The 18,532-nt window shown below is 40.9% G+C and overlaps 1 protein-coding gene across 1 annotated transcript in view; it reads right to left on the bottom strand.

The window, feature by feature from the left end:
* The window catches only part of LOC311117708 (testican-2-like), a gene marked incomplete at both ends in the record, with an annotated part of 37,340 nt that extends 19,838 nt beyond the window's left edge, over window positions 1-17,502 (bottom strand). Inside the window, one exon of the mRNA XM_084192636.1 lies at window positions 17,457-17,502. Coding sequence (XP_084048762.1) covers window positions 17,457-17,502 — 46 coding nt within the window. The remainder of the gene's footprint in view (window positions 1-17,456) is intronic.
* Window positions 17,503-18,532: the final 1,030 nt, after the last annotated feature.

Here is an 18,532-nt window from a genome sequence, read left to right as displayed (position 1 = left end):
GTTGATGTATTGAAGTATTTTTAGCCAAATCCTAATTGGGATGTCGAGTTTTATGTTCCTTTTGATGACGTAGAAAGCCCTGCCTTGTCTCTCAGATCGTTCACAGCCTTGTGGAAGTTACCTTTGGTGTTGATGTTTTGGCCGTGGTAGGTGTAACTCTTTGTGTGCTCTAGGGCAACGATGTCTAGATATAATTTTATTTTGTTGTCCTGGCAACTGGACCTTTTTTGGATCACCATTATTTGTGTCTTACTGAGATTCACTGTCAGGGCCCAAATCTGACAGAATCTATGCAGAAGATCTAGGTACTGCGGTAGGCACTCCTTGGTTGGGGACAGAAGGACCAGATCAACAGCAAACAGTAGACATTTGACTTCCGAGTCTAATAGAGTGAGGCCGGGTGCTGCAGACTGTTCTAGTGCCCTCGCCAATTCATTGATATACAGTGAGGGAAAAAAGTATTTGATCCCCTGCTGATTTTGTAAGTTTGCCCACTGACAAAGAAATGATCAGTCTATCATTTTAATGGTAGGTTTATTTGAACAGTGAGAGGCAGAATAACAACAAAAAAATCCAGAAAAACGCATGTCAAAAATGTTATAAATTGATTTGCATTTTAATTAGGGAAATAAGTATTTGACCCCCTCTCAATCAGAAAGATTTCTGGCTCCCAGGTGTCTTTTATACAGGTAACGAGCTGAGATTAGGAGCACACTCTTAAAGGGAGTGCTCCTAATCTCACCTTGTTACCTGTATAAAAGACACCTGTCCACAGAAGCAATCAATCAATCAGATTCCAAACTCTCCACCATGGCCAAGACCAAAGAGCTCTCCAAGGATGTGAGGGACAAGATTGTAGACCTACACAAGGCTGGAATGGGCTACAAGACCATCGCCAAGCAGCTTCGTGAGAAGGTGACAACAGTTGGTGCGATTATTCGCAAATGGAAGAAACACAAAAGAACTGTCAATCTCCCTCAGCCTGGGGCTCCATGCAAGATCTCACCTCGTGGAGTTGCAATGATCATGAGAACGGTGGGGAATCAGCCCAGAACTACACGGGAGGATCTTGTCAATGATTTCAAGGCAGCTGGGACCATAGTCACCAAGAAAACAATTGGTAACACACTACGCCATGAAGGACTGAAATCCTGCAGCGCCCGCAAGGTCCCCCTGCTCAAGAAAGCACATATACAGGCCCGTTTGAAGTTTGCCAATGCACATCTGAATGATTCAGAGGAGAACTGGGTGCAAGTGATGTGGTCAGATGAGACCAAAATCGAGCTCTTTGGCATCAACTCAACTCACCGTGTTTGGAGGAGGAGGAATGCTGCCTATGATCCGAAGAACACCATCCCCACCGTCAAACATGGAGGTGGAAACATTATGCTTTGGGTGTGTTTTTCTGCTAAGGGGACAGGACAACTTCACCGCATCAAAGGGACGATGGACGGGGCCATGTACCGACAAATCTTGGGTGAGAACCTCCTTCCCTCAGCCAGGGCATTGAAAATGGGTCATGGATGGGTATTCCAGCGTGACAATGACCCAAAACACACGGCCAAGGCAACAAAGGAGTGGCTCAAGAAGAAGCACATTAAGGTCCTGGAGTGGCCTAGCCAGTCTCCAGACCTTAATCCCATAGAAAATCTGTGGAGGGAGCTGAAGGTTCGAGTTGCCAAACGTCAGCCTCGAAGCCTTAATGACTTGGAGAAGATCTGCAAAGAGGAGTGGAACAAAATCCCTCCTGAGATGTGTGCAAACCTGGTGGCCAACTACAAGAAACGTCTGACCTCTGTGATTGCCAACAAGGATTTTGCCACCAAGTACTAAGTCATGTTTTGCAGAGGGGTCAAATACTTATTTCCCTCATTAAAATGCAAATCAATTTATAACATTTTTGACATGCGTTTTTCTGGATTTTTTTGTTGTTATTCTGTCTCTCACTGTTCAAATAAACCTACCATTAAAATTATAAACTGATCATGTCTTTGTCAGTGGGCAAACGTACAAAATCAGCAGGGGATCAAATATTTTTTCCCCTCACTGTAAATGTTGAAGAGGATGGGGCTGAAGCTGCATCCCTGTCTCAACCCACGGCTCTGAGAAAATAAATCTGTGTGTTTAATGCCAATTTTAACTGCACACTTGTTGTTTATGTACATGGATTTTATAATTGTTTTGGTTAGTTTTTTTGTCAAAATGGGTGTGCTGGGTGTATACGTGGTCTGTCATATGGTATATTGGTAAGAAGCCATTTTGATATTTGCTCAGGACATTGTTTTCACTGAGGAAATGTTGTAGTCCGCTTTCTCTCTCTCTCCCTCTCTCTCTGTTCCTCTCTCTCTCTCTCTCTATTCCTCTCTCCCTCCCTCCCTCCCTCCCTCCCCCCCTCCCTCCCTCCCTCCCTCCCTTCACAGCAGGTTGAATGGTTCATTGCCAACCTTGTTTGCACTAATGGACCAAATTACCTTTATAGTGTGTTACAGAGAGAGAGCACAGAGCTCTGGTTAAAAGTAGTGCACTATAAAGGGGCTAGGGTGCCATTTGGGATGCAGCCGTAGAGTCTATGGTCACCTGCCAGTATCAGTACGAGAGGGGATGTCACGTCAGGCTGTCTCATCGATTCCCTCAATATGTTGGCAGGAAGGTGTTTTAGGAGGCTCGTTTAGGAAAATATGAAGCTGTCAAATCCTGAGTCAGCTCATAGCAGCTGCTTTGTAGTCAACAGACAACACGGTCAACAAACCTGGGCTCTGGTCAAAAGTAGTACGCTACAGTGCCTTCAGAAAGATTTCACACCCCTTAACCTTTTCCACATTTTTTGTTGTGTTACAAAGTGAGATTAAATTGATTAAATTGTATTTTTTTTGTCAATGATCTACACAAAATACTCTGTAATGTCAAAGTGGAAGAAGAATCGTAACATTTGTAAAAAATTTATGAAAAATAAAACACTAATATATCTTTATTAGATAAGTATTCAACCCCCTGAGTCAATACATGTTGGAATCACATTTGGCAGTGATTACAGCTGTGAGTCTTTCTGGGTAAGTCTCTAAGAGCTTTCCACAACCATTTTTAGGTCTTGCCATAGATTTTCAAGCAGATTAAAGTCAAAACTTTAACTCGGCCACTCAGGAACATTCACTGTCTCCTTGGTTAGTAGATTTGGCCTTGTGTTTTAGGTTATTGTCCTGCTGAAAGGCAAATTCATCTCCCAGTGTCTGGTGGAAAGCAGACTGAACCAGGTTTTCCTCTAGGATTTTGCCTTGGCTTAGCTCCATTCTGTTTATTTTTTATCCTGAAAAACTCCCCAGTCCTTAACGATTACAAGCATACCCATAACATGATGCAGCCACCACTATCCTTGAAAATATGGAGAGTGGTACTCAGTGTTGTATTCGATTTGCTCCAAACAAAATGCTTTGTATGAATAGTGAATTGCTTTGCCACATTTTCTACAGTATTACTTTGAATACAGGGAATAGGGTGCCAGTTGAATACAGGGAATAGGGTGCCAGTTGAATACAGGGAATAGGGTGCCAGTTGAATACAGGGAATAGGGTGCCAGTTGAATACAGGGAATAGGGTGCAGAGCCAGAGATCTACCTCCACAGATCTGTTGCGTAGGTGACTAGATGACACTGAGTATGTTTACATGCACACTAATAATTCGATATTAAACTGATTATGGCAGTAGGCAGATTATCCAATAGTCATGTAAACACCTTACTCTGCTTATCTTAATAGGCGTCAGATCGAAATCGAAGTTAGCATACGCCGATTGAAACACCTGGTTTTCTGAGCAATCTTTCAAATTATTAGGACATGTAAACACCTTAATCGGCGTTCCAGCTGCGTATTTGATCAAATATGCTTCCCAAAAATAACATGATCGCCGTGGTAGAACGTTTATTTTGATTATGTGATTTTCTGCATTTATCAGACTACCATCAGGTAGCCTGATTTCAGATGTGTCCATGTAAACATGATTATTAGGGAAATCGTTCTTCTTACAAAGCATGTAAACGTTTTAATCAAACCATTATATTAATCTGATTATCCACAATAATCACATTATTGTGGGCATGTAACCATACTCACTATGAGCGCTACCGTAATAATATAATAAGCCATTTAGCAGACGCTTTTATCCAAAGCGACTTACAGTCATGCGTGCATACATTTATACGTATGGGTGGTCCCGGGGATCGAACCCACTACCGTTGGCGTTACAAGCGCCGTGCTCTACCAGCTGAGCTACAGAGGACCAGTCACAGGAGACAGGGCTGTGAATAGAGCATTACAAGCAAGGAGGGGAACACAGAGGCGTGAAAAGGCAGGGGATGGCGTCGCGCCAGTAACCGAAAGTTTGCTGGTTCGAATACCCGAGCTCCTGATTGGCTCCAGGGGCGCCGTACTACTATGGCTGACCCTGTGAAACAATACATTACACCGGACCTATGTATGTGACAATAAAACATCATTATCATTTCAGTATCATTACAGCATCATTATCATTACAACATCATTATCATTACAAAATCATTATCATTACAAAATCATTATCGTAATTATCATTACAACATCATTATCATTACAGCATCATTATCATTACAGCATCATTATCATTACAAAATCATTATCATTTCAACATCATTATCATTACAAAATCATTATTAATTAGCTATAGGAAATCAACTGAGCAATGGACAGAAGGAATATGCTCAACTCTGTTGAGGGACATCTGGTGCTGCTATTCTGGGTCTACTGTACTGGTGCTACTGTACTGTACTTGTGCTACTGTACTGTACTTGTGCTACTGTACTGGTGCTACTGTACTTGTGCTACTGTACTGTACTGGTTCTACTGTACTGGTGCTACTGTACTGGTGCTACTGTACTGTACTTGTGCTACTGTACTGGTGCTACTGTACTTGTGCTACTGTACTGTACTGGTTCTACTGTACTGGGTCTACTGTACTGGTGCTACTGTACTGTACTTGTGCTACTGTACTGGTGCTACTGTACTTGTGCTACTGTACTGTACTGGTTCTACTGTACTGGTGCTACTGTACTGGTGCTACTGTACTGTACTGGTGCTACTGTACTGTACTGGTGCTACTGCACTGGTCCTACTGTACTGGTGCTACTGTATTGTACTGGTTCTACTGCACTGGTTCTACTGTACTGTACTGGTGCTACTGTACTGGTACTACTGTTCTGTACTGGTTCTACTGTACTGGTTCTACTGTACTGTACTGGTTCTACTGTACTGGTGCTACTGTACTATACTGGTTCTACTGTACTGGTTCTACTGTACTGTACTGTACTGGTTATACTGTACTGGTGCTACTGTACTGTACTGGTGCTACTGTACTGGTTCTACTGTACTGGTGCTACTGTACTGGTGCTACTGTACTGTACTGGTGATACTGTATTAGTGCTGCTGTACTGGTGCTACTGTACTGGTTCTACTGTACTGGTGCTACTGTACTGTACTGGTGCTACTGTACCGGTGCTACTGTACTGGTTCTACTGTACTGGTGCTACTGTACTGTACTGGTTCTACTGTACTGGTTCTACTGTACTGTACTGGTGCTACTGTACTGGTGCTACTGTACTGTACTGGTGCTACTGTACTGGTGCTACTGTACTGTACTGGTGCTACTGTACTGGTTCTACTGTACTGTACTGGTGCTACTGTACTGTACTGGTGCTACTGTACTGGTTCTACTGTACTGTATTGGTGCTACTGTACTGTACTGGTGCTACTGTACTGGTTCTACTGTACTGTACTGGTGCTGCTGTACTCGTTCTACTGTACTGGTGCTACTGTACTGGTGCTACTGTACTGTACCGGTGCTACTGTACTGGTTCTACTGTACTGTACTGGTGCTGCTGTACTGGTTCTACTGTACTGGTGCTACTGTACTGTACTGGTTCTACTGTACTGTACTGGTGCTACTGTACTGGTGCTACTGTACTGTACTGGTGCTACTGTACTGGTTCTACTGTACTGTACTGGTGCTACTATACTGGTGCTACTGTACTGTACTGGTGCTGCTGTATTGGTGCTACTGTACTGGTGCTACTATACTGGTGCTACTGTACTGTACTGGTGCTACTGTACTGGTGCTACTGTATTGTACTGGTGCTACTGTACTGGTGCTACTGTACTGTACTGGTGCTACTGTATTAGTGCTGCTGTACTTGTGCTACTGTACTGTACTGGTTCTACTGTACTGGTGCTACTGTACTGGTTCTACTGTAGTGTACCGGTGCTACTGTACTGATTCTACTGTACTGGTGCTACTGTACTGTACTGGTGCTACTGTACTGGTGCTACTGTACTGTACTGGTGCTGCTGTATTGGTGCTACTGTACTGTACTGGTGCTACTGTACTGGTTCTACTGTACTGTACTGGTGCTACTATACTGGTGCTACTGTACTGTACTGGTGCTGCTGTATTGGTGCTACTGTACTGGTGCTACTATACTGGTGCTACTGTACTGTACTGGTGCTACTGTACTGGTGCTACTGTATTGTACTGGTGCTACTGTACTGGTGCTACTGTACTGTACTGGTGCTACTGTATTAGTGCTGCTGTACTTGTGCTACTGTACTGTACTGGTGCTACTGTACTGGTTCTACTGTACTGGTGCTACTGTACTGGTGCTACTGTACTGTACTGGTTCTACTGTACTGTACTGGTGCTACTGTACTGGTGCTACTGTACTGTACTGGTGCTACTGTACTGTACTGTTCTACTGTACTGTACTGGTTCTACTGTACTGGTGCTACTGTACTGTACTGGTTCTACTGTACTGTACTGGTGCTGCTGTATTGGTGCTACTGTACTGTACTGGTGCTACTGTACTGGTTCTACTGTACTGTACTGGTGCTACTATACTGGTGCTACTGTACTGTACTGGTGCTGCTGTATTGGTGCTACTGTACTGGTGCTACTATACTGGTGCTACTGTATTGTACTGGTGCTACTGTACTGGTGCTACTGTACTGTACTGGTGCTACTGCACTGTACTGGTGCTACTGTACTGGTGCTACTGTACTGTACTGGTGCTACTGTACTGGTGCTACTGTACTGGTGTGTTTCTTTATACTGTATGGAGATGTGGGTGATAAACTGGAGGTGTGGACCATTTAACAAGATGTGCTTTAAGGAAAATGCAATTCAGATTTGACACCGTAGCCAATTAGCAAACCCACTGGGCACAAATTCCACGTTGGCTAATTTCATTGAAAAGATGTGGAAACAACATTGATTCAACCAGTGTGTTCCCAGTGGGAAGGCTCTGAGGATGAACATGTTGTGTTTCTGCTGAGAGGTCAGAGTAGGGCGTCTGTTGTATCACACTATAGCTGAGTCCCAAATGGCGCCCTATTCCCTTTATAGTGCACTACTTTTGACCAGGGCCCATAGGGCTATACAGGGAATAGGGTGCCATTTGGAATGCATCCAACCACCACACCCACTCTGCCTCACTTAAAAGGCATTCACTTTGCCTCAGAGGAGTAGTGATGAGTTAACAATCCTATCTACCAGTACCATCCCTGTCATCTGTTCCTATAACAGGGGGAATAGCTAATGTAAGCCCCCCCCCCCCCCCCCCAAAAAAAGGCTTACAAAAGTCGTTGTAGCTACGTGGGCGCTAACTTTCATTTGAATATCATTAATTCATCCCAGCTAGCCACCCCCTGTGGGACCGATTCTGCAGAGCTAAATTGATTCGGGCTCCTCTTCATCACAAATTGAAGAAGACAGCAGTAAAATGCAACGTCTGGCTTGGTGATGTAGGGTGGAACAGTGCTGTACCCTAGGATATTACAAAAGACCTTACAACATTAGAGAGATCCCCCACCTCCCCAGCCCTTTAAAGTGCTGTGATTTAGATGTCAGAGCTGCTGCCTGCCTGAAGGCTGTCTGAGGGTCATTACAGTGTCTTGGAAGGGACAAAAAGCTAGTAGCACATTACGAGAGAGGCGCTACCATTTTCCACCTTGGAATGCTACGCTGTAGCTTTGAACAAATGTTGAACGTATTGGCTCCTTGATCTGCCTTGAGAAAAAGACAGGTTTAACCTGTCATTTATTCTACTAACTAACTACACTGAACAACAATATAAATCCAGCATGTAAAGTGTTGGTACCATGTTTTCATGAGATGAAATAAAAGATCCCAGAAATGTTTTATCTGCACAAAAAGCTTATTTCTCTCAAATGTTGTGCACAAATTTGTTTACATCCCTGTTAGTGAGCATTTCTCCTTTGCCAAGATAATCCATCCACCTGACAGGTGTGGCATATCAAGAAGCTGATTAAACAGCGTGATCATTACACAGGTGCACCTTGTGCTGGGGACAATAAAAGGCCACTCTAAAATGTGCAGTTTTGTCACACAACACAATACCACGGATGTCTCAAGTTTTGAGGGAGCGTGCAATTGGCATGCCGACTGCAGGAATGTCCACCAGAGCTTTTGCCAAATAATGTAATGTTCATTTCAATACCATAAGCCGCCTCCAACGTCGTTTTAGAGAATTTGGCAGTACATCCAACCGGCCTCACAACCACAGACCAGGACCTCCACACCTGGCTTCTTCACCTGTAGGATCATCTAAGACCAGCCACCCGGACAGCTGATGAAACTGAGGAGCATTTCTATCTGTAATAAAGCCCTTTTGTGGGGGAAAAACTCATTTTGATTGGGTGGGCCTATGCCCTCCCAGGCCCACCGATGGCTGTGCCCCTGCCCAGTCATGTGAAATCCATAGATTGGGGCCTAATGAATTTATTTCAATTGACTGATTTCCTTATATGAACTGTAACTCAGTAAAATAGTTGAAATTGTTGCATGTTGCGTTTATATTTTTGTTCAGTATAGATAGCCCCTTCACGTTGCACAGATAGCATTAACAACTGTTGTGTAGAGGTTGATTGAGACTGCATCCCAAATGGCATCCTATTCACTATATAGTGCACTACTTTTGACTAGAACCCTATGGGCCCCGGTCAAAAGTAGTGCACTATATATAAAATAGGATGCCATTTGGGACGCTTTAACATTCTAAAAGGTGCTTACTTATTTAACATGGTGCCTCCAATTATGTTTTACAATATGAAATACCCCTCTAATTTGACAGTAATTGTAGCCCCAGTTGAAAGTAATTCACTTCAGCTCCTTAAATGATGAGTTCTCCTGTCTGAGGCTTTTAGGAAGAGTATGAGCATAATCAGAAAATAATTGAGCTGCTTTTATTCTACAGTCATTTCCCTCTAGTCCAATTATAGATCATTAACAGGCTGTTTCCTATCCAATACGCAGTAGCCTAGCTGAACCACGGCAACTGATGTGCATTGTGCATCACCATGTCAACTGATGTGCATTGTGCATCACCATGTCAACTGATGTGCATTGTGCATGATCACCACGGCAACTGATGTGCATTGTGTATCACCACGTCAACTGATGTGCATTGCGCATCACCATGTCAACTGATGTGCATTACCATGTCAACTGATGTGCATTACCATGTCAACTGATGTGCATTACCATGTCAACTGATGTGCATTGTACACAGCCTCGGGCATTCAGTACCTCTCTACCAAGGAAGAGGAGATGCTATTATGGTTTTAAATCCGGTAGTGATGATTATGTCTACAAAGCAGGTGGGGACAGATGCACTGAACCTGCCCCAGGGATGTAAACAGTGTACTGGGAGAGATGACAGGGTACAGCTGCAGCAGCCCTTAATACAGGTTAAAGCTGTCCTGTTTGGATTTCATTTTATTTCTCCTCTGAGCTGGATTTGGAAGTATTATAAACATAGAGGACTAATTTCAGGGTTTTAAGCTGCCGCCTGGCACTCAGCACTCTCTCTCTCTCTCGCTCTTTCTAAAGCCTGGTTGAGAGGAGGGGGGATGGGTTCTGGAAGAGAGGCGTCTCATAAATACAGGAGAGAGCGTGAGCGAGCTGCAAATCAGCGTCCAGGAACGAGTCCCCCTACGTATCAACGCTCTGAGTTTCTATGGAAACATAGACCCGATTTAGATGAGCTCTAAGGCGCTGGAACCCGCGAGGGGAAAAGGAAATATCTAAACCTGTGTTCTGCCTGTCATTCAATAAACAAATACAGTGACAGTGATTATGATAATAACCATTAAGAGAAAGCTAGGTGATAATGTCCTTGCATCGATCACGGTCGGTGAGGAATTGGAAAGAGATGGCCAAACACGGCTAGGGTTGGGATGGTCTGGACCTCTCCATTCTGTGCTGTTGTCTGTTTTGATCTAGCCAGGGTGAGATAGCTACAGCTTGGCTTACCCTGCACTTCCTCCTTACCTTACAGCGCAGGGAGCTCTTTTTAATGGACAAGCTTTTTTTTTATTTATTTTTTTATTTATTTTTTTCGGGGGGATGGATCAGCTTAATATTGCAGATAGATTGTATCTTCTATCAATGTAATTGTCTGCATCACTTCCAATCCCCCATGTTTTTTTTATTTTTTATATATATATATTCCCCTTTATTACTTTTCAACCCCACCATCCTTTCCCTACTTGGAGTAAATTAGTGAACAACAATGCCCAGGCCTCTACTTCCGGTCTATACTTACTATCTACACCTTATGGACAGAGTTAATTTTACAATAATTATATATCTATATATATATATATATATACATACATACACATACACACACACATACATACATATATATATATATACATACATATATATATACATATATATATATATATACATATATACACATACATATCTATTTATTTTTTTGCTCCTGAACTTCTTCTACTCTCAACCTCTCCGATCATTTTCATGATGTCCATCCGGTTTGCTTCTAAATGCCATATCTTTCTAACTGTGCTCTTTCCCAAAAGCTCCCAACATACAACCTATATACTTATTATGGACACAGTATGCTTACATTATTAGCTATCTTTGTTATTATTTGTTGTTATTTGTTATTAGTCCCATCCTTCAACTCTATTCAATACCTCCCATCTATCTCTTAACACCATCCATATAGGATTTCTATTTGCCATATATATTTCAACCATACTGTGATGTTTTACAAAAGTTCTGAACCTTTCTATTCTCATTGCTTCTACAGATTGTGAATTAAAAATAAACATTTTTGCTAAAAGTATTATTATATTATTGATTGATTGACTATGACTTTTCAGATCACCCAGTAATGCTATCTGCAAGGTTAGTTCCAGGTAAATATTGCAATCCTTTAGCCATTCCTGGACCTGTGTCCAAAAACAAGCTACAAATGGACAGAACCAAAACAAATGATCTAATGATTCTATCTCTTCACAGCAAAATCTGCAGAGCTGGGAAGATTGTATCCCCCATATAAATAACATTCTATTGGTAGCAAGAATTTTATATAATAATTTAAATTGAAAGATTCTAATTTTTGAATCCGGTGTCGTTTTGCGTGTCAGTTCATAAACACTATGCCATGGGATCGGTACGTCAAAGATCTCTTCCCAACTATTTTGCAATCTATATGGGACTGCTGTCAATCCTTTGGTCCTTAAGTGAAACTGATATACTTTTTTATTTATCACAGTTTTCCTTAACCAATTATGTTCTTTAATGCAAGGCCGACAGACAAGTTCCTTACTTTCTCCCCCTTCAACTTTCCTCTTCCACTTTTGCGGTAAGGCTGCAATTATTTGGTTGTAATTTTGGGTAGAGCAGACATTTCCATATGTTTTTATTAGCTGCATGTGCGACATAACTCCACCAGTCCTACCGATGATATCATTTACGAAGATTATACCTTTTTTAAACATTCTGTCAATAAATATAGGTTTTTTGTCAATTAGTATATTTGAATTTAACCACAATATTTGTTGCATTATTTGTTCTGTCGTTTCTGGAGGATTAAATTGAAATTGTAACCAACTTTCTATGGCTTGTTTTAGAAATAGTGACATTTGGGAGATTATTTCCTTTTCAAATAACTGAAAGTGAGAGGTTGTAATCTGAATAAAGGGAAAAAGGCCTTTCTTGAACAGTGGGTGAGACAATCTTACTAATTTGCTTGAGAACCAGTTCGGATTTAAGTATAACTTTTGGATGACTGAAGATTTTAGTGATAGGTCTAATTCTTTAATATTTAATAATTTCTGTCCTCCGAATTCATATTCATTATATAAATATGCTCTTTTAATTTTGTCTGGCTTGCCGTTCCAAATAAAATTGAATATTTTTTTCTCATATAATTTAAAAAACTGTTTGCTAGGCGTAGGCAAGACCATAAGCAAATAGGTAAACTGGGATAATACTAAAGAGTTAATCAGGGTGATTTTTCCACAAATTGACAGGTATTTTCCTTTCCATGGTAGTAAGATCTTATCTATTTTTGCTAACTTTCTATTAAAATTTATTGAAGTGAGATCATTTATTTCCTTTGGGATATGTATTCCAAGTATATCCACATCACCATCAGACCATTTTATTGGTAAACTACATGGTAATGTAAAAATTGTATTTTTTAGTGATCCAATACGTAATATAGTACATTTGTCATAATTTGGTTTTAATCCAGAGAGGTTAGAAAATGTATCTAGATCCTCTATGAGGCTGTGGAGGGATTCTAGTTGTGGATCTAAAAGAAAACATGAATCATCTGCGTACAATGACACCTTTGTTTTTAAGCCCTGTATTTCTAATCCTCTGATATTATTATTGGATCTGATTTTAATAGCTAACATCTCGATGGCCACAATAAATAGATATGCCGATAGTGGACAACCTTGTTTCACTCCTCTTGACAGTTTGAAACTTTCTGAGAAATAGCCATTATTTACTATTTTACACCTAGGGTTACTATACATGATTTTGACCCATTTTATAAGAGATTCTCCAAAATTGAAATGCTCCAGGCATTTATATATGAATTCCAGTCGAACTTTATCAAATGCCTTTTCGAAGTCTGCTATGAATAGCAGGCCTGGTTTCCCATATTTTCCATAGTGTTCTATTGTTTCCAATACTTGCCTTATATTGTCTCCAATGTATCTTCCATGTAAAAAACCTGTCTGATTAGAATGAATAATATCCGACAATACCTTTTTAATTCTATGCGCTATACATTTTGCTAGGATTTTTGCATCACAACACTGAAGTGTAAGGGGCCTCCAATTTTGTAAATGGACTGGATCTTTATATTTTCCACTTGTATCCTGTTTCAGTAATAATGAGATCAGACCTTCTTCTTGAGTGTCAGATAATCTACCATTTACATAGGAGTGGTTAAAACATGCTAATAACGGTCCTCTTAGTATTTCAAAAAAGGTTTGGTATACCTCGATTGGTATGCCATCCAACCCTGGAGTTTTCCCGGACTTAAAGTCTTTAATTGCATCCAGAAGTTCCTCCTCTGTAATTTCACCTTCACATGAGTCTTTCTGTGTGGCTGTTAATTTGACATTATCAATAGGAAAAAAATCTCTACAATTAGCTTCAGTTAGAGGAGATGGAGGCGACTGAAAAGAAAACATATGCTTAAAATACTTTGTTTCTTCCTTCAAAATATCATTAGGTGAATTATGGGTGACTCCGTCAATTGTAACCAGTTTCATTAAGTTCTTTTTGGTAGCATTCCTATGTTGAAGATTAAAAAAGAATTTTGTGCATTTTTCCCCATATTCCATCCAGTTTGCTTTATTTTTATAATATATTACACTTGATCTTTCTTGAATAAGTTTTTCCATTTCTTTTTGTTTTTCCTCTAATTTATTCTGAGCCTCTATGTTACAGTTTTTATTGCCATCTATCTGTTCTGTTAGACTTTCTATTTCCTTTCTTAGTATAAACTCTTTTGACCTAAATTGCTTTTGTTTTCGAGATGAGTACTGAATTGCATGGCCTCTAAAGGCACATTTAAAGGTGTCCCATACAATAAGGGGATTCGCTGTACCTAAGTTATGTTGGAAAAAGTCAGTTATAAATTCCTTTGTTCTAATTATAAATAAATTATCATCTAATAGGCTTTGATTAAATTTCCAATATCCTCGCCCACGTGGAAATTCAGTCAGAGTAATGTATATGCCTATTATATGATGGTCCGACCGCATTCTGTCCCCTATCAACACTTTTTTTACTTTTGGTGCCAACGAGAATGAGATAAGAAAGAAGTCAAGACGACTAGCTTGATTCAGTCTCCGCCATGTATATCTCACTAGATCAGCATATTTAAGCCTCCATATATCTACTAGTTCTAATGTATCCATGACATTCACAATTTCCTTAAGAGCATGTGGGTGATTGTTTGTGGTGTGATTTCCTTTTCGGTCCATTGAGCTATTTAAAACAGTATTATAATCCCCCACCATAATAATATTGTCTTGAGTTGCTTGCAGGCTTGATAATTTATTATATATATTGTCAAAGAATTGTGGATCATCATTATTTGGTCCGTAAAGGTTAATGAGCCATATCTGTTTATTGTCCAATACCATATTTAAAATAATCCATCTACCTTGCGTATCTATTTGGACAATTTGCACATTCGGATCGAAATTACTATTAATTAATATCATCACCCCTTTTGAATTTCTTTGCCCATGGGAGAAGTATATTTCCCCCCCCATTCTTTTTTCCACGCTACTTCATCTCGAATTGTTGAATGAGTTTCCTGTATACAATAGATATTATATTCCTTCTCTTTGAGCCATGTAAATATTGTTCTTCTTTTGTTATTATCAGCTAAGCCATTACAATTATAACTGGCTATACTTATTTCACCATACACCATAATGAGATACAAGTTTCAAGTCTATTTATCATTATATATGTTTGTAAATTTACCAATAAAAAATAGCGTAATGATTGAGTGTCCATATAGCTGTACCGTGATGTTTGCATTGCTACGGAGTAACCCTTCAATTGTTCTCCACTAATTCCCCCGCTAAAGCCCCTCCCCATCCCAAGTTGAGCCGTCATCCCAGTGATCAGCATCCCCCCCACGTCCCTCCGTATCCCTAAGGCCCTGAGAGGCCAGGACCCATCCATCGAAAACAGCACACAGTGCCACCCACAAAACAGAAGCAGGTTAACCGCCAAAAGCATTTCCAATGCTTTCACCTCTATATATATATATCTATATAACTATTATTTATTTATTTTATTATGCATATCCTATTTTCCATCATTATCAATTAATATGCGTAATAATGTCGGCAGTTCACGCATAGGATTCTAACATATAACCAGGATTGCCATTGTATTACATTTAATTCATTGACAAGCAATTATTATCCTAGCAAATAATTCCCGCGGTCCATCCCATACCCCCCCCCCCCAACATCCCCACCCCCCCCACAACAGATGCCAGACCAGCACACACGCACATACTCACATACTCCAACACACTCAACCCCCCTCCTCCACAATCCACCATAAAATCCAATACTCAGCGGCTGTTATATCCCAGAGCCCAACCCGAGAAATAACTTGATCTACGAGTGCACATACAGTTAAAGCTGATTGAGAAAGCATGCAGATTGAGCAGAAATTGACAACAATGTGAGATTTGATTAATCTACTTAATCTATGTCAAGTCCTAGGTGATGGAGATCAGATCCACCCTCTTCACCTGAGACACCTGGACAAGCTTTTTTTGTAGAAATACATACATGCTTCTTTTCTTTATTTTCATTGTTTATTTCCTATAGCTACTAGGGATATCTATACGATAATACCTGTAGCTTTCTTTTCATTTTATTTTATTTATTTTATTTTATTTCCCCTTTATTTAACCAGGTAAACCAGTTGGGAACAAGTTCTCATTTACAACTGTGACCTGGCCAAGATAAAGCAAAGCAGTGCGATTAAAAACAACAACACAGAGTTACATATGGGGATAAACAAAACGTACAGTCAATAACACAATAGAAAATCTATATACAGTGTGTGCAAATGTAGCAAGTTATGGAGGTAAGGCAATAAATAGGCCATAGTGCAAAATAATTACAATTTAGTATTAACACTGGCGTGATAGATGTGCAGAAGATGATGTGCAAATAGAGATACTGGGGTGCAAATGAGCAAAATAAATAACAATGTAAATAACAATATGGGGATGAGGTAGTTGGGTGGGCTAATTACAGATGGGCTGTGTACAGGTGCAGTGATCGGTAAGCTGCTCTGACAACTGATGCTTAAAGTTAATGAGGGAGATAAGTGTCTCCAGCTTCAGAGATTTTTGCAGTTTGTTGCATTGTTCATTTCCTATAGCTAATAGGGATATCTATACAATAACAGCTATAGCTTTCTTTTCATTGCACAGTTGATGTCCTGTATCTAAGTGAGCTGATTGGTGTCTGTCTCAGCCAGCAGCAGCAGAGCAGCAGAACTCAGGGTGTCCAGTAGTGGTGGTCCTATGGGAGCAGAACTCAGGGTGTCCAGTAGTGGTGGTCCTATGGGAGCAGAACTCAGGGTGTCCAGTAGTGGTGGTCCTATGGGAATTCACCGAGCTGAGCCTCAGCTGAAGCAGAAACAATTATCCAACCAGCTCTCCATCCTCTCCATGCTGAGAGCCAGTCCCTCGTGTATCATGAACATTCAGCGCCCAAATGGCACCCTATTCCCTATGTAGTACACTACTTTTGACCAGGGTCCATATGGTTCCCGTAGGACTCCGGTCAAAAGTAGTGTTCTATATTAGAACAGGGGCCCCCAACTACGTACATTCAGCCGCGGGCCGATTTCTGTCTTGAGTGGATGGTCAGGGGGCCGGAAACATAATTACGTATAATTTGCACACTGCACATTCACCTCAAGAAGCACAAACGGATATAGCATTTGACGAAAAACATAAATCATTTCAAACCTTGATTACATTGAGATACGATCACATACTGTGTGTCTCTCTTATTTATGCGTAGGAACACTTGGAAACAGATTTCCTAAATTAAAATCACGTGCAGTTGATTTCCTGGAGTTCTTACAGTCTTTTATGCGGGGGGGGGGGGACCCTGCTATAGAGGGTTCCCCCCCCCCTCTATAGCAGGGTTCCCCGCCAGTTGGGGAACCCTGATATAGAGAACAGGGTGCCATTTTGGACGGACCCTCAGTCTCCACGTCTCCTCCCAGAATCCCAGCAACGCTCCATCAGATCAGGGCCACGTTCATCAGGGCACAGCGTAGCAAGATGTTTTAAAAATGTTTCTTATTGGAACAGTCTAGGTAGAGTCCCTCCCTGTTTTAGTCAGTTCTCTTCCGTTTGTTGCTTAATAAAATGGTGACTCCATGGTTATTTTTTTTCACACCCTCAATCCAGAAACCCATTTTTACAACATCTGCACTGGTCATTACTTTTCATTCATAAAAGGTTTTGATAACATGAAGACAGAGGAGATGGAGAAAGTACAGATAATTTCCTTGAACTTACTTTCATCAGAGCCTGGGGTTTCCTCCACAGTCCTGATGTAATCATCCTAGAGAGACGTGACAGTTGTGAGTAGTGTCACTACAGAGTTCCAGTGTACTGTACAGAAGAACAACACATCCACGGACCAAACAGAAGATCACAGATGTCTGTCTCACTCTCTGTAAGTGGTGATTTTAACTCCCTCCCTGTTACCCAGGGAATATACTCTGAAAACGAGTGCGTCCCAAATGACACCTTATTCTTTATATAGTTCACTACTTCCCTATGTAGTGCGCTATAATAGTAGTGCACTATAGTAGGAATAGGATGCCATTTGGGACACAAATGAAACTAACTTTTAGACCGGTCCTCTAGTGGTGTTAAAAGGGTTAGAATTATGATAAAAATGCAACATCTCCCACAGTATCCGTTTCTTCTGACCCATTTCTCTGTGTGTGTGTGTGTGTGCGTGTGTGTGCGTGCGTGTGTGTGCGTGTGCCGATGAGGACCCAAAGGATCATGTCTGTTACGACTGGGTTGGCCTTATCCTACACAGGGGACCCAGCAGTATAACACAGAGCTCTCAAGTCAAGCTGAACAATTTAAGCCGAAGGCGTTTTATATATTCAGAGGAAGTGTTGAGACAAGATCAATTAAAGGGCTGTGGCTCCATCCCAAATGGTACCCTATGCCCTTTATAGTGCACTACTTTTTTTTTTAATCAGGGCCAGTTTATAGCGAACAGGGTACCATTTGGGACACATACATAGATCTATATTTCTGGGCTGTTGAAGTGTAATAGTTTAATGTCAGGTGTTATAATGTGGTTAGGCAGTTTAATGTCAGGTGTTATAATGTGGTTAGGCAGTTTAATGTCAGGTGTTACAATGTGGTTTGGCAGCTTAATGTCAGGTGTTATGATGCGGTTATGCAGTTGAACTAAGAACATGAGACATAATAAGTGATATTCTTCATGAATCAATGGCTGTATAGACGTGGCTAGCGTGTTCCTATCTATCAGAGAAATGACTAGTCTTGATCTGCAGTCCAAAGAGAGAGACTTGGACAGATTGCCATTCCTCCTCCGGTTTAAAGAG

This window comes from Coregonus lavaretus (assembly GCF_964263955.1).
Source record: "Coregonus lavaretus genome assembly, contig: HAP1_SCAFFOLD_3570, whole genome shotgun sequence".
NCBI classification, from domain to species: domain Eukaryota; kingdom Metazoa; phylum Chordata; class Actinopteri; order Salmoniformes; family Salmonidae; genus Coregonus; species Coregonus lavaretus.
The sequence above is the reverse complement of the archived record's forward strand: the minus strand, read 5'-3'. Positions and strand labels throughout refer to the sequence as shown.